The following is a 13206-nucleotide window of genomic DNA, read 5'->3' on the forward strand; positions in this document are numbered from 1 at the left end:
GAACCTTCTCCACACGAAAGTAGTGTATGCTACGTGCGCACATTTGACCTAATCTTGTCCGACATTTTCTGGGAGGCGAGAGTGTTTATGACCTGTTTTCGATAAGTTTAGGGAGTGCGAGGCATTCTTTACTAAATCCAACTTAATATCAGCAGTCAAAGTTGCCCCCTAATAAATGTGACAGGTTGCAACACGATTATGAAAAAATACTTCCGCGTGGAACTGAATTAAATATTACTGATCCTTTGCTAAAACATTAAAAGAGGCGTTGGCTATATTTTTTTCACTAATTGGAAATATTGGAGTGAACGGATCTCTTGTACAAACTACTAGGTTTGCATAAAAATACTACGGACCTTGCTACTGAGAAAATAAACCCAACAATAATCCAACCGAACCATTTCTTTTCGTTGTTGCACACGCGCATACCAGCAAATAAATGTACAAAACAACCATAAAATTCCCGTAGAATGCACATAAGCGAGGAAAAAACAATATTTTTATACCACCAACTTCGTAGGGAGCCGTTTACTCACAGAAACAAGACAAATGAATATCCGGTAAAGGCGATAAAACGTTCTCTATCGAAACATCATTGGCGTCCTACACAGCGGGCATGTGGACTGGTTACTGGTGTCAAACCATTTATACAAACATTCGGCGTGATACTTTTTGTGACAAGTTTTACATTCGAGTTTGGGTAAAGACTGTGCATTACTGCTGTGAACAACCGAGAAACATATCATGCATTCCTCAAGACCGTCCAACCGTTTATCGACCTTTTGTTTCCACAGCAACAGAGCATCCATTATGGTGCCGTTCTGATGCTGCAGGAGCATAGTCATTTGGAGTATCCAGTATCGCCACTGGGTGGCAGCCACGCCTACACGCTTGACAGTGTTCACCTGCACTGGAGTTAGAGGATGATTGACAGCTAACTGAACCATAATCTCGAAACTGGCATCCATAACTTCGTACTTTGCCACAACTTCTCTGGTAGCAAGTCGTGACCTCACTGTGATGTCCTGATGTTGTTTGGACTGTGAGACATTCTTCAGTTCAGCTCTGCATATCACAGGGCTCACATACCTTGATGTATAGGAATCCACATTTGCCCGGTTGAGCTTGTCAAGATTGTTGTACCAAGAGCGAATCAAAACTGGCACATTGCTAAGAATGTCCCTGTACAGGAGGCAAGCCAAATGCTGAATGAAGTCCAAATCAAATTTTGTATTCGTAAAGTCTGGTTCCATTTCAAACATATTTAACTTGATTTGCTTCTTTCCTACGTTGTTCTCTTCATAAACCAATGGCACATCTGGCAGTATAACCCACAAATTTTTGAGAAGATTTTCCAAATTGGTTACAGGGTCTTCATTCATAGATGTTATGTAGTCCGATTTATTTTCAGACAACAGAAAACTGGCTGCATTCACTGTTAGCCTTAATGTAAATAAATATGATAGGAGAAGAAGAACATCACCTTCCTCCAGCACAGGCAAGCGACATTCAACAATCGAAATTTCTTCTTCAGTATCATCATCACTCTCCGACTGATGTACATCTATTTTTGTTGTCTCTTGGAACTTAAACAAATCCCACACATGCTGTATTGCGTCATTAGCAGTATGAAGTACATCAATGAAACTGCCAGGCACCTTAGCTTCTTTGATACTGGACACATCATCCATTGTAAACAGGTTCCGAATAAGGACACACAAGAGCTTGTATGATAGTGCCTGTACTTTCGGTGTATACTGTGTGGGCTTTCTGTAAACAGAGCACAGATAATACAATAACGTTTGGACAGACTCTGATAAACTGGAACCGGGATACAAATATGGCTTGAGGCGACCAGCTGCACTTTCAAGGGAATCCATTGAGACTTTGACCAAACAATCAAAGAAGCAGATCACAAGGATGTCATGAATCCTGATTTCATTGAAATTTAACTGCATGAAGATTGTGATGAGATTGACATTAGCAGCAGGCTCAAAAAATTCTTTCCATTCATTGGTGAGAGTGCTAGGCAATGTTGGGTCCTCAATAGCACTTTGAGATGACAGAAAATCACCAAGCGCTTTAAGAAGCTTGCAAGCTGCATGTAGCAGCATAAATACAGGTATACTCACTTTGCCCGGAGCTTCGCAAGTTGAGCACACACTTTCCATCCACGAAACAGTAGAGCATTGATAAAAGTCCCACATGTCGTTATGAATGCTTGACACACACGACACTACTGTAAATTGTAAAAATTGAGCAATAGCTGAATTGTACAGCAATTGTTTGTTGTTCACTTCTTTAAGATCACAGTCAAATAGAAATAAATCGGAGTAATCAGATTTCCATTCAACAATCAATTGTAATATTGATTCAATTTTCTCTTTGTGACCAGTGGATTGTTCATTCTGCATAAGTTTAACAAAGCAAATAATACCTAGTGCCATTGAACATTCCCCTTTAACATCCTCCACATAACACAGATCATTGGACAGAACAATTTTGCAAAGCCAGTTTACGACCAAGTTCTTCCGTGAATTTTGCGGAAATGACCTGATAAACACATTAATAACTGTGGCTAGCTTTGAATCAAGTTTATCCAATTTACTCTGTTTGTCCAGAAGCAATTGATATAAATCATCTTCAATGTCTGGATTCGATAGACCCAACAAGTAACCAAGGCATTCAAACCAGCCCCCACCTTGACTTACACTGTAGCCAATAACTTTGGAACAAATGTCAAGAAAGAAATCATTATGTTGCATGAGATTCTTGTGCAGTACTGTAAGTTCATCGTCAGCATCACTAACAGCGTTCAAAAATACACTTTCTATGAAAAGATCATGAAATGAATGCAATGTCATAATTTGAAACACTTCTGGGAATAGCTGGCAGCCCATGACAACTGCATTCAAAATCACACCAAGCTTTCCATTATACTTGGTTGATAATTCTTTATGATAGACGTTATCTGAGCAAACATCAAGAGAAATACAGTCACCACTCAACAAAGATTGTGCCTTGATCCAGTTAATAGAGTCAATGCTTGAATGCCATTTGCCAAATACATCTGAGCTTGGTATAAGTGCAAGTAACCAGGATACCACATGGTGTGCAGCGAGGTCATGTTTTGAATACAGTTGTAAAATTGTATTGACTATGTTTCCTATTGCTTCAGTCCTGTCATCGTGTAGCACATGACTAATAACTTCAAGAGACAACACATCTAGATACCTTTCTGGAAGCAACACCGTTTGTAGCAATTTATTTAAGATATCCTGGAAGCCAGCAAGGTTCAACGTCAGTTCAACGTCATCGATAGTTGCTCTTAACAACAACTTCAGACCCATTTTTACATGCTCGTACACTGCGTCAATAAACTCCAGATCTTTGGCATAGTTTTCCACTGCATTTGCTACAAGATGGTTCCATGCATAAACTGATGCAGGCCCTTTGTTCATGGAAAGTTGATTTTCACTGCACTTTAATAGCAGCAAGGCCTGCTTTCCAAACAAAACAGGAATAGTTGTGTTTTCCTTGCCAGCTACTTTCTTTTCTACAGCAAGAGACAGTAATTCCCATTCTGGCAAGTTGATCAATTCAGACTCATCAGATTTAGTGTTAATTAAACTGACAAGATAACCCACTAACAAGCACTGTTCATCCATTAACCACCTCAGATAGGAATTTCCATTGGCATTCTGGGCATTGGAAATGAGCAGTTGGCCCAGTTCAGTGCACACATTAGGAGTATTGAAATTTGAAAACATGACATTCAAAATCTCAGATGCCTGGTTTGCATTACAAAAGCTTACACAGGAAAACAGAGCTCTTGCAGTGTTCCGTGCATCAACAGTGCTGTTCTCCAGGACACATTTATTAAACAGTGGAACCAGTAGATCTTTTAAAATGGCATAAGCACTGTCATGTGAATTTTGGACTGAATCTACCAGGCTAGCTTGATTGGCCACAAGCACCAACAACTGTCCAGAAGTAAAATTGCCCAGGGCTGAATTGAGAAGGCTCAAGGTTTGACATGAAGTGAGTTCATCCAATGATATGAAATATCTTATCCAGTCAGAAAGAAACTTTTCAAATTGTTCTAACAAATGGGAATTGGAGACACTTTTTGCTTCCGATTGATGTGAACTTGGCTGTTTTCTTTCATCAAACTTAACCTTCTGTAATTTAGGCAGGGTCTCTTCTTTATGGCATGCTTTGTCCACAGCTTGCAGAAATTTAAGGTAAGCGTCCAGGGCATCAGTTGTCAGATCATCCTTCATCTCTGATTTGTCAACCAATGAGCAACCTAGTTCAAAAATAAACTTCCACATGACCTTGCATACCGATTGAAGATTCTCTGGTCTAGCTGATGTTGCAGATTTCTCTGCCAATGTGCCAACCGTGGTTGCAATCAACTGGTGCAGTGGATTTACAAGATACGAGTGAAAATCGTTTTTTCTGATTGATTTCTCCAGCAAGGGAAAAAGCTGGAATTTCAAGACATGGTTAGCAACTTCCCAGTCTGGCACTTCACATGCTTCCACTGACTTCCTTAAAATGTATTGCATACATTCAATGGTGGCTGTGATGACAGCATTTGTTTCACTGGCACTCTTTGAAATGCTTCCACATTCCATGCCCAATTGAAGACATGTAAAAAACTCTTCATAAACCGGAATCACAGCCAATGTTGGCGGAAACTTTGAAATGGCAGGCAACAGGTATGGACATATGTAACGGGCGTTTCCATAAAAACCAGCCTTCAGCATGCCCCACAACTGTGGAAGGAATCCTTTTCTTACATCCACATGTTCATGCCAATCAGGAAAAGTTTTAATGAGTTGATCGGCTGCATCCCATATAGCTTTACTGACCAACGGATTTGGCTCATTCAGCTTACACAAGACAGATCTAAGTGCTACAGCTTTATGTGTTTCAAGTAAGTGGGGCACTGACTGACACAGAGCACTTAAAACACAGTAAAAAGCTGATCTTACTCCTGGCGACTTGTGCTTGGCAAACTTCCAAATTTTGGCATTACCCAAAATCTTGTCCACCAATGATGATTCAAAATTATTGTCACCAACTTCGAAAAATTTTAAAAAGCAAGCAAGCGCGCCAAGACTGGATGCAATCTCACGATATACATCCGTATCATCACTTTCAGAACTCATTGCTTTGACATTAACAAACATTCCTGTGAACAAAGTTTCTATAATCTGTTCTTGTCCGAATATCACAGCCTTCTTTCGCTTGTCCTCAGTTGGAAAAGCTTTCTGAAAAGCACTAACAGCAGCAGACGCAGCAGGAGCATAGGAGTCACACTGGGCTATCCACCATGCCCCGATAATGTTCTTTAGATGTGGGGCAATACTCTTTCCAACTGCAGACACCAAGGCACAAAGAGCACATTGTATAGCCTCTCTTACTCTGCGATCACAATCTGTTGATAGTTTGTTGTACAATCGGGGCCAGTAGGGAAGTACACTGCTGGTTGCTGTGATGTCTGAGCTCCCACACAAGTCACTGAATTCAGATAAGGCTTTCAATTTGGTTGTAACATCTCGTTTTGACAGTTTACACAAAGCTACTTTGAAATGGGGATCAATTAGGCATTCTGTATCTTCCTCAAGAGACTTCAAAATTGGTATGTAACCCAGGTCACCAGCGAGAGATTCAAATCCGACCAAGTTATCTGTGGATAGAAAGTTTGCGGCACGACCACTGCTTGAAGGCTTGATGTTGCCTTTCGTCCTATGGCTTTGCCCCTTTGGCTTTCCCATGGTGTTTGTTATACAGCTTAATGCGACTGCAAAGAAAGGTTTTGATTAATGATAATTTTTATATATTACAATTTCCATAATTTACAGCATAGTTAACACCGTCGTCATTTCGGCGAAATAAAAAAAAAATTCTACGAAAATTATTTTACGCATGAGTGAATACAGCTCAATTCAAGTTTCTATGAATTTAAAACATGTTTTATTCGTGATTCAGAAATGTAACTAACTAAAAATCCGCAAAAAAACAAATACAATCAGAGGAAATAAACAAAAAATTGATAAAATATTAAAAAATTTTACAAATGAAAGCAACATGGACCAGACTATACCAATTTTACATACAAAAAGCAACTGTTAATGTAAACCAAAAATCAATCACTTTCCGGGACATAGAATTTCCTATGAATTTGCACAGGGCTTGCCTAGAGCATGCTGGTGAAGGTGATCTAAGTTAAAATACCAACCGGCTCCACAATTCCCAGCGAAATGGACTCAAACAAAGGTCATTGTGTGTGACGGCATACAGGCTGCTTGTGAGCGCAATGGCGTCAGAAACATCTTGACAAAAAGCGAAATTCAAACACTTTCCGGGCCATAGGATTTCCTATAATTTTGCACAGGGCTTGGCTAGAGCATGCAGGTGAAGGTGATATAAGTTAAAATACCAACCGGCTCCACAATTCCCAGCGAAATAGATTCAATGACAGGTTATTGTGTGTGACGGCATACAGGCTGTTTGTAACCGTAATGGCGTCAGAGACATCTTGACAAAAAGCGAAAATTCAAACACTTTCCGGGCCATAGGATTTCCTATAATTTTGCACAGGGCTTGCCTAGAGCATACAGGTGAAGGTGATATAAGTTAAAATACCAACCGGCTCCACAATTCCCAGCGAAATAGATTTAATGACAGGTTATTGTGTGTGACGGCATACAGGCTGTTTGTAACCGTAATGGCGTAAGAGACATCTTGACACATAAGCGAAAATTCAAACACTTTCCGGGCCATAGGATTTCCTATAATTTTGCACAGGGCTTGCCTAGAGCATACAGGTGAAGGTGATATAAGTTAAAATACCAACCGGCTCCACAATTCCCAGCGAAATGGACTCAAACAAAGGTCATTGTGTGTGACGGCATACAGGCTGCTTGTGAGCGCAATGGCGTCAGAGACATCTTGACAAAAAGCGAAATTCAAACACTTTCCGGGCCATAGGATTTCCTATAATTTTGCACAGGGCTTGCCTAGAGCATACAGGTGAAGGTGATATAAGTTAAAATACCAACCGGCTCCACAATTCCCAGCGAAATAGATTCAATGACAGGTTATTGTGTGTGACGGCATACAGGCTGTTTGTAACCGTAATGGCGTAAGAGACATCTTGACATACAAGCGAAAATTCAAACACTTTCCGGGCCATAGGATTTCCTATAATTTTGCACAGGGCTTGCCTAGAGCATGCAGGTGAAGGTGATATAAGTTAAAATACCAACCGGCTCCACAATTCCCAGCGAAATGGACTCAAAGGCAGGTCAATGTGTGTGACGGCATAGAGGCTGCTTGTGAGCGCAATGGCGGCAGAGACATCTTGACAAAAAGCGAAAATTCAAACACTTTCCGGGCCATAGGATTTCCTATAATTTTGCACAGGGCTTGCCTAGAGCATACAGGTGAAGGTGATATAAGTTAAAATACCAACCGGCTCCACAATTCCCAGCGAAATGGACTCAAACAAAGGTCATTGTGTGTGACGGCATACAGGCTGCTTGTGAGCGCAATGGCGTCAGAGACATCTTGACATAAAGCGAAATTCAAACACTTTCCGGGCCATAGGATTTCCTATAATTTTGCACAGGGCTTGCCTAGAGCATACAGGTGAAGGTGATATAAGTTAAAATACCAACCGGCTCCACAATTCCCAGCGAAATAGATTCAATGACAGGTTATTGTGTGTGACGGCATACAGGCTGTTTGTAACCGTAATGGCGTAAGAGACATCTTGACATACAAGCGAAAATTCAAACACTTTCCGGGCCATAGGATTTCCTATAATTTTGCACAGGGCTTGCCTAGAGCATGCAGGTGAAGGTGATATAAGTTAAAATACCAACCGGCTCCACAATTCCCAGCGAAATGGACTCAAAGGCAGGTCAATGTGTGTGACGGCATAGAGGCTGCTTGTGAGCGCAATGGCGGCAGAGACATCTTGACAAAAAGCGAAAATTCAAACACTTTCCGGGCCATAGGATTTCCTATAATTTTGCACAGGGCTTGCCTAGAGCATACAGGTGAAGGTGATATAAGTTAAAATACCAACCGGCTCCACAATTCCCAGCGAAATGGACTCAAACAAAGGTCATTGTGTGTGACGGCATACAGGCTGCTTGTGAGCGCAATGGCGTCAGAGACATCTTGACATAAAGCGAAATTCAAACACTTTCCGGGCCATAGGATTTCCTATAATTTTGCACAGGGCTTGCCTAGAGCATACAGGTGAAGGTGATATAAGTTAAAATACCAACCGGCTCCACAATTCCCAGCGAAATAGATTCAATGACAGGTTATTGTGTGTGACGGCATACAGGCTGTTTGTAACCGTAATGGCGTAAGAGACATCTTGACATACAAGCGAAAATTCAAACACTTTCCGGGCCATAGGATTTCCTATAATTTTGCACAGGGCTTGCCTAGAGCATGCAGGTGAAGGTGATATAAGTTAAAATACCAACCGGCTCCACAATTCCCAGCGAAATGGACTCAAAGGCAGGTCAATGTGTGTGACGGCATAGAGGCTGCTTGTGAGCGCAATGGCGGCAGAGACATCTTGACAAAAAGCGAAAATTCAAACACTTTCCGGGCCATAGGATTTCCTATAATTTTGCACAGGGCTTGCCTAGAGCATACAGGTGAAGGTGATATAAGTTAAAATACCAACCGGCTCCACAATTCCCAGCGAAATGGACTCAAACAAAGGTCATTGTGTGTGACGGCATACAGGCTGCTTGTGAGCGCAATGGCGTCAGAGACATCTTGACAAAAAGCGAAAATTCAAACACTTTCCGGGCCATAGGATTTCCTATAATTTTGCACAGGGCTTGCCTTGAGCATACAGGTGAAGGTGATATAAGTTAAAATACCAACCGGCTCCACAATTCCCAGCGAAATGGCAGGTCATTGAATGTGACGGCATAAAGGCGATTTGTTGTGATATGTAATAAATTAGCCTATTTTGTGTCAGTATGCCGGTATTGGTATAAAGCCACTACACCACGTCAAGGTTCCGGCAATCGTAGTGGTTTTATTTTGCAGATAAAACTACATTTGGATGCAATCACATCCAAATGAAGAAAAGAACTGATCTGAAATGTAAACATATTGTTTTATTCTGAAATTTATAACAAAAACATAACTGCTAAGTTAGTTCACATGCATTGATATGTTCCTATACATTGGTTTAGAACCATATGGTAGTCAGGCATCCCCTTCTGAAAAACTGTTGTTTATCTTAAATGTATTTCGAATGAACGCGGAAACAACAAGTATAGACAATAAGATGGCTGGCAAATGTAACAGTGTCCTTTTAAACAAAAATCGATGGTTTGGAACCGACCCTTCTACACGTTTCCTCGTATGTACAGCCACTCGTACTCATTAAATAACAAATGATGGCCTCAAAGTACAAAACGTTGTTTAGGAAAAAATTTACATCAAGTATTTTGTCCATCACCATTTCACTCAACATGCTTCCTTCCACAATCAAACCTGGTTTCAAATCTCGGCCGCAAAATGATTCTCGGAAAACCTGACTACCAACAAGTCGTTGACGCACGAGACGTCGACAAAACGAATATTCCACGAATCGCATTATATTGCTCATTTCATCCTGGGAAATTGTAAGGGGGGAAAAATTTTTGTTGTACTTTATCAACATATTTTTTTTACCATGGTAATATAAACATAGGCGGTAACATTCTGGTAAATTTTTTGCTTGTTGAAATGATATTAATAAAGCCGACTTTATTTTGTTGAAAATAAGGTCATATGATTGTTTTCTAGCAGAGTTTAATTCAGTAACATTCGAAATTACAATATTTCTTCCATCTATGTATTGCTCCAAAACAATATTTGTTTGAATAATGCGATCCGTAGACTTCGCTGCCGACGCGTTGAAACATCGTGGCTTGCGACGGACAAAAATCTTAGGTTGGGCTGGGGTGCTGGATGAATCAACACCGGTCTTAACTTTTTTGTAAAATAATATGCAACAACCCGTAAGTATCCTTTCTTTAACACTATTCCATGCGACATGTTTTACAGTGTCGTCATTAAATTCTGTCAAATGAAATTTATTGAATTTGTACGTCAAATAATGGCCTGAGTTAACACTGGATCCAATATGTACAACAACAGACATAAGCTTAAACGAAACTCCTTGTTCAAAACGCAACAATTCATCTGGGACTATACGTTTATTACTTTTCTTGCCACTTATATTCCTAAAAACAACAATGCATAATACGTCTGTTGGACTTTTGAGCTCACTGCTAATCTTCTTCTCTGTATCCAAATTACAGTGGGAACAATGGCTGATGGCAACGTTGTGAAATTCAGTTTCACAATATGTACTGAGATTACTGTTGTCCGGGATGTGATCGAACAATGGCAACGTAAGTACAGATTGCTCATTCTGAAATTTCGCCTCGTTGCCACATGTCTTGCAAGTTTTTGATGTATGATACTTAAACGACCAGTTTAAACCACAACTCTTTATTACGGAAGCAAAATTAAAAAGCATTAAAAATTCAGTGGGGTCCTGCTGCTCATTTAAATTAAAATTAAGGTGACTACAGACGTCTTCGACCAATTTCAAGTATGATGAGGAATCAACGTAGTTCTGTGCAAGATGATAAACTAAGTGACCAATCCTACTTTCTATCGTGGCTTTACGGGGAAAAACACAAGGGCGATCTAACAAACATTGAAGAGCTTGTAACACAGAATTTAACCAACAGTTATTATATAAATTTGGAAGACCGGGCAAAACTAGCTTGTTTTTAACAATCCAAGTATTTAATTTATCACTGCAACTGATCGATTCCTGGACAAGCGCAAACACAATCCAAATACGATATCGCGCAACGTCGAACTCAATCTTATCAATCCCAATTATGTTGTTTGCAATTTTTTCTACGGTGAAACATACACACAAACCGCAACTAGACAGATCACTCTGATATACAAGTGAGTCGGATTTAAAAGTAAGGTTACGACCGGTTATTGAAACAAAAATCGGAATTAAATATTTTCTTACTAAAGGCGTGAGTTCTTTTCGCGGACTTCCAGTAGAATCATAAAGAACCATTTCGTTCTCAAAATGTTTAAACCACAAAATCACAAAATGCCCTTCAAAAAGAACTGGAATGAAAACATGCTCACACAAACGTTCGTTATGAAACATGCCATGAAGTGCTTTGCGAATGTTTTTGAATTGTTTGCCCTGCAAAATTTCTCCCGCTGTAATAGTTGACACAAACCCAAAGGCGCCAGTCATACGTAAATTACAATAACGGAGTGTTCTGGAAATATAACAGTCTACAACGTTGTCCGTTAACCAACCAATTGTTAAGTCACTGTGTGTATTCGCCGGGTTTTGAGTTAAAGCACAATAAGTTTTCCCACGAGGTCTACTGCAAAGGGAACACAAATCTAACCACGAAACTGACTGACGACAGGGCATGACGAGGGCGGTGTCAAAAATTGAAGTTGGGGTAAAAGGTATATGATGCCAAACGAAATCTGCAATTTTTTTACAGTCAATAAAACTATCATGGAATTTTGGACAGACAGAGAAAAATGGCATTGGCGGGGTGCACTTAAGTGTTAACATTGGTTGTGGGGAAAGTGATACTTTGTTTTCAAATTTTACACGTTTACACATAATTTCCGATGAGTAAAAACTGGTTTTGTTTCTTTTCCTCTTTTTGAACTTTGACTCCACAACCAATGTACGTTTGGCGGTTTTAATATTATTTGCTTTTAAAGGGGATTTGTTCGGTTGTTCACGAAAGCTCAACATAGAATCTGCAAAAAGTTTTTGTAAAACTTTAATAGCATCATAATATTTGGAGACAAAATCGTCTATACGAGCTATTCTTTTTCCATTGAATATATTTGTTTTTAAATCACCGAAATGCTCCTCAATTATTCCTTGGGTTTTGTTATTGCGTAAAACTGTTTGGTGTACACAACTTTTCATGACGTTACAGTCTGTGGAATAAGTGTAAAACATTTTCGCCTGCTCGTCACTAGTTTTGCCTTCGTGAACATGCCGTGACAAACCCCCAAGCATTATCTTTGATGTTGCACATATTCTACTTAAAACCACTTCAATTACACGTTCACAAAAACTGGGATTGCAATAAAGATTGTTTTTTATTTTTGTTTCGTTTTGTTTGTACACATGTGAATTTAAAAATTCATCTAATTTGCGTTTGTATCGACAACAAAATGGAGATTGTTTTTCCTGTAATTTGTCAGTATGTTTATTACAAAAAGTGTAGTCCGTATCCTCTTTCACGCCATTGTCGTCGTCAGTCATATTGATACTGAATTTACCAGAAATTACCATTGATGTTAGCCGATTAAAATGTGTCTGAAGTAATGAGGATGATGTTTCGCAGTTAGTCAACACAATAAAACTTTCCACAGCAATGTCTAAGTCTGCAATCGTCTCACAATTAAAAAAAACATTGAGCCAAAACAAGTAAGTTTTTGACAGTTTGGAACTTTTGCAATGTTTGCTGCACAACGACTTCGCTGCTTTCATTGCATGGCTATAACAATTGTGAACAACAGTTTTTTTTAGGTCGCCGTAATTTGGAACTCCTGTCGCAATGCGGTAACAACGGTTATAATATTCCAAACGAGATTCTCTACAAAACGCTTTCAAAACTGCGTTCCACATTGCCATTGAGCCATCAATGATAAGCAGTTTTGGCTGGCGGGACACACTACAGACTTTGATACAATCAAAAAGAAACGTTTCCAAAAAGTGACTTATCGAAATTGCGTCATGGTTCGTTGTCACGCAAGTTGCAACTGGAAGCGGTGTGCAACCTTTGCTTGGGTTTCTAATTAACAAAGTATAAACTTGAAAGTCTTTGTAATTTTCCATCCGGCGCAACACGCTTCCAGTGGCATCAAAATACACAACGTCCACAGCGCAAATTCGGTTAAACGTTTTCAATTGTGCGTTCGTGTACATCGTTACCAAAGGAGGATGTAAACGAATGCAACGTACAAACTTTATATCATCCTTTTCCATTTCTAAAAGCTTTACGTACAAATTTACAAACCATAATCTACTGTGCTTGTTTCCGTGGCTGTTTTCGCTTTTGATGTTATTTAAAACTGATTTCG

General features: G+C 39.7%; 1 protein-coding gene across 1 annotated transcript; it reads right to left on the reverse strand.

Moving 5' to 3' along the window:
- Window positions 1–404: 404 nt before the first annotated feature.
- On the reverse strand, window positions 405–5807 carry LOC145894041 (E3 ubiquitin-protein ligase listerin-like). The gene has a single exon (XM_082982479.1). The coding sequence runs from the start codon at window positions 5784–5786 to the stop codon at window positions 582–584; it is 5205 nt and encodes a 1734-aa protein (XP_082838605.1). The 5' UTR covers window positions 5787–5807; the 3' UTR covers window positions 405–581.
- Window positions 5808–13206: the final 7399 nt, after the last annotated feature.

This window comes from Ascidia mentula, chromosome 3 (genome assembly GCF_947561715.1).
Source record: "Ascidia mentula chromosome 3, kaAscMent1.1, whole genome shotgun sequence".
Classification (NCBI taxonomy): Eukaryota; Metazoa; Chordata; class Ascidiacea; order Phlebobranchia; family Ascidiidae; genus Ascidia; species Ascidia mentula.

What these genes read in the sequence shown, in the direction of transcription:
- LOC145894041 (XM_082982479.1), bottom strand. Translation starts at nt 5,786, where the DNA reads ATGGGAAAGCCAAAGGGGCAAAGCCATAGGACGAAAGGCAACATCAAG.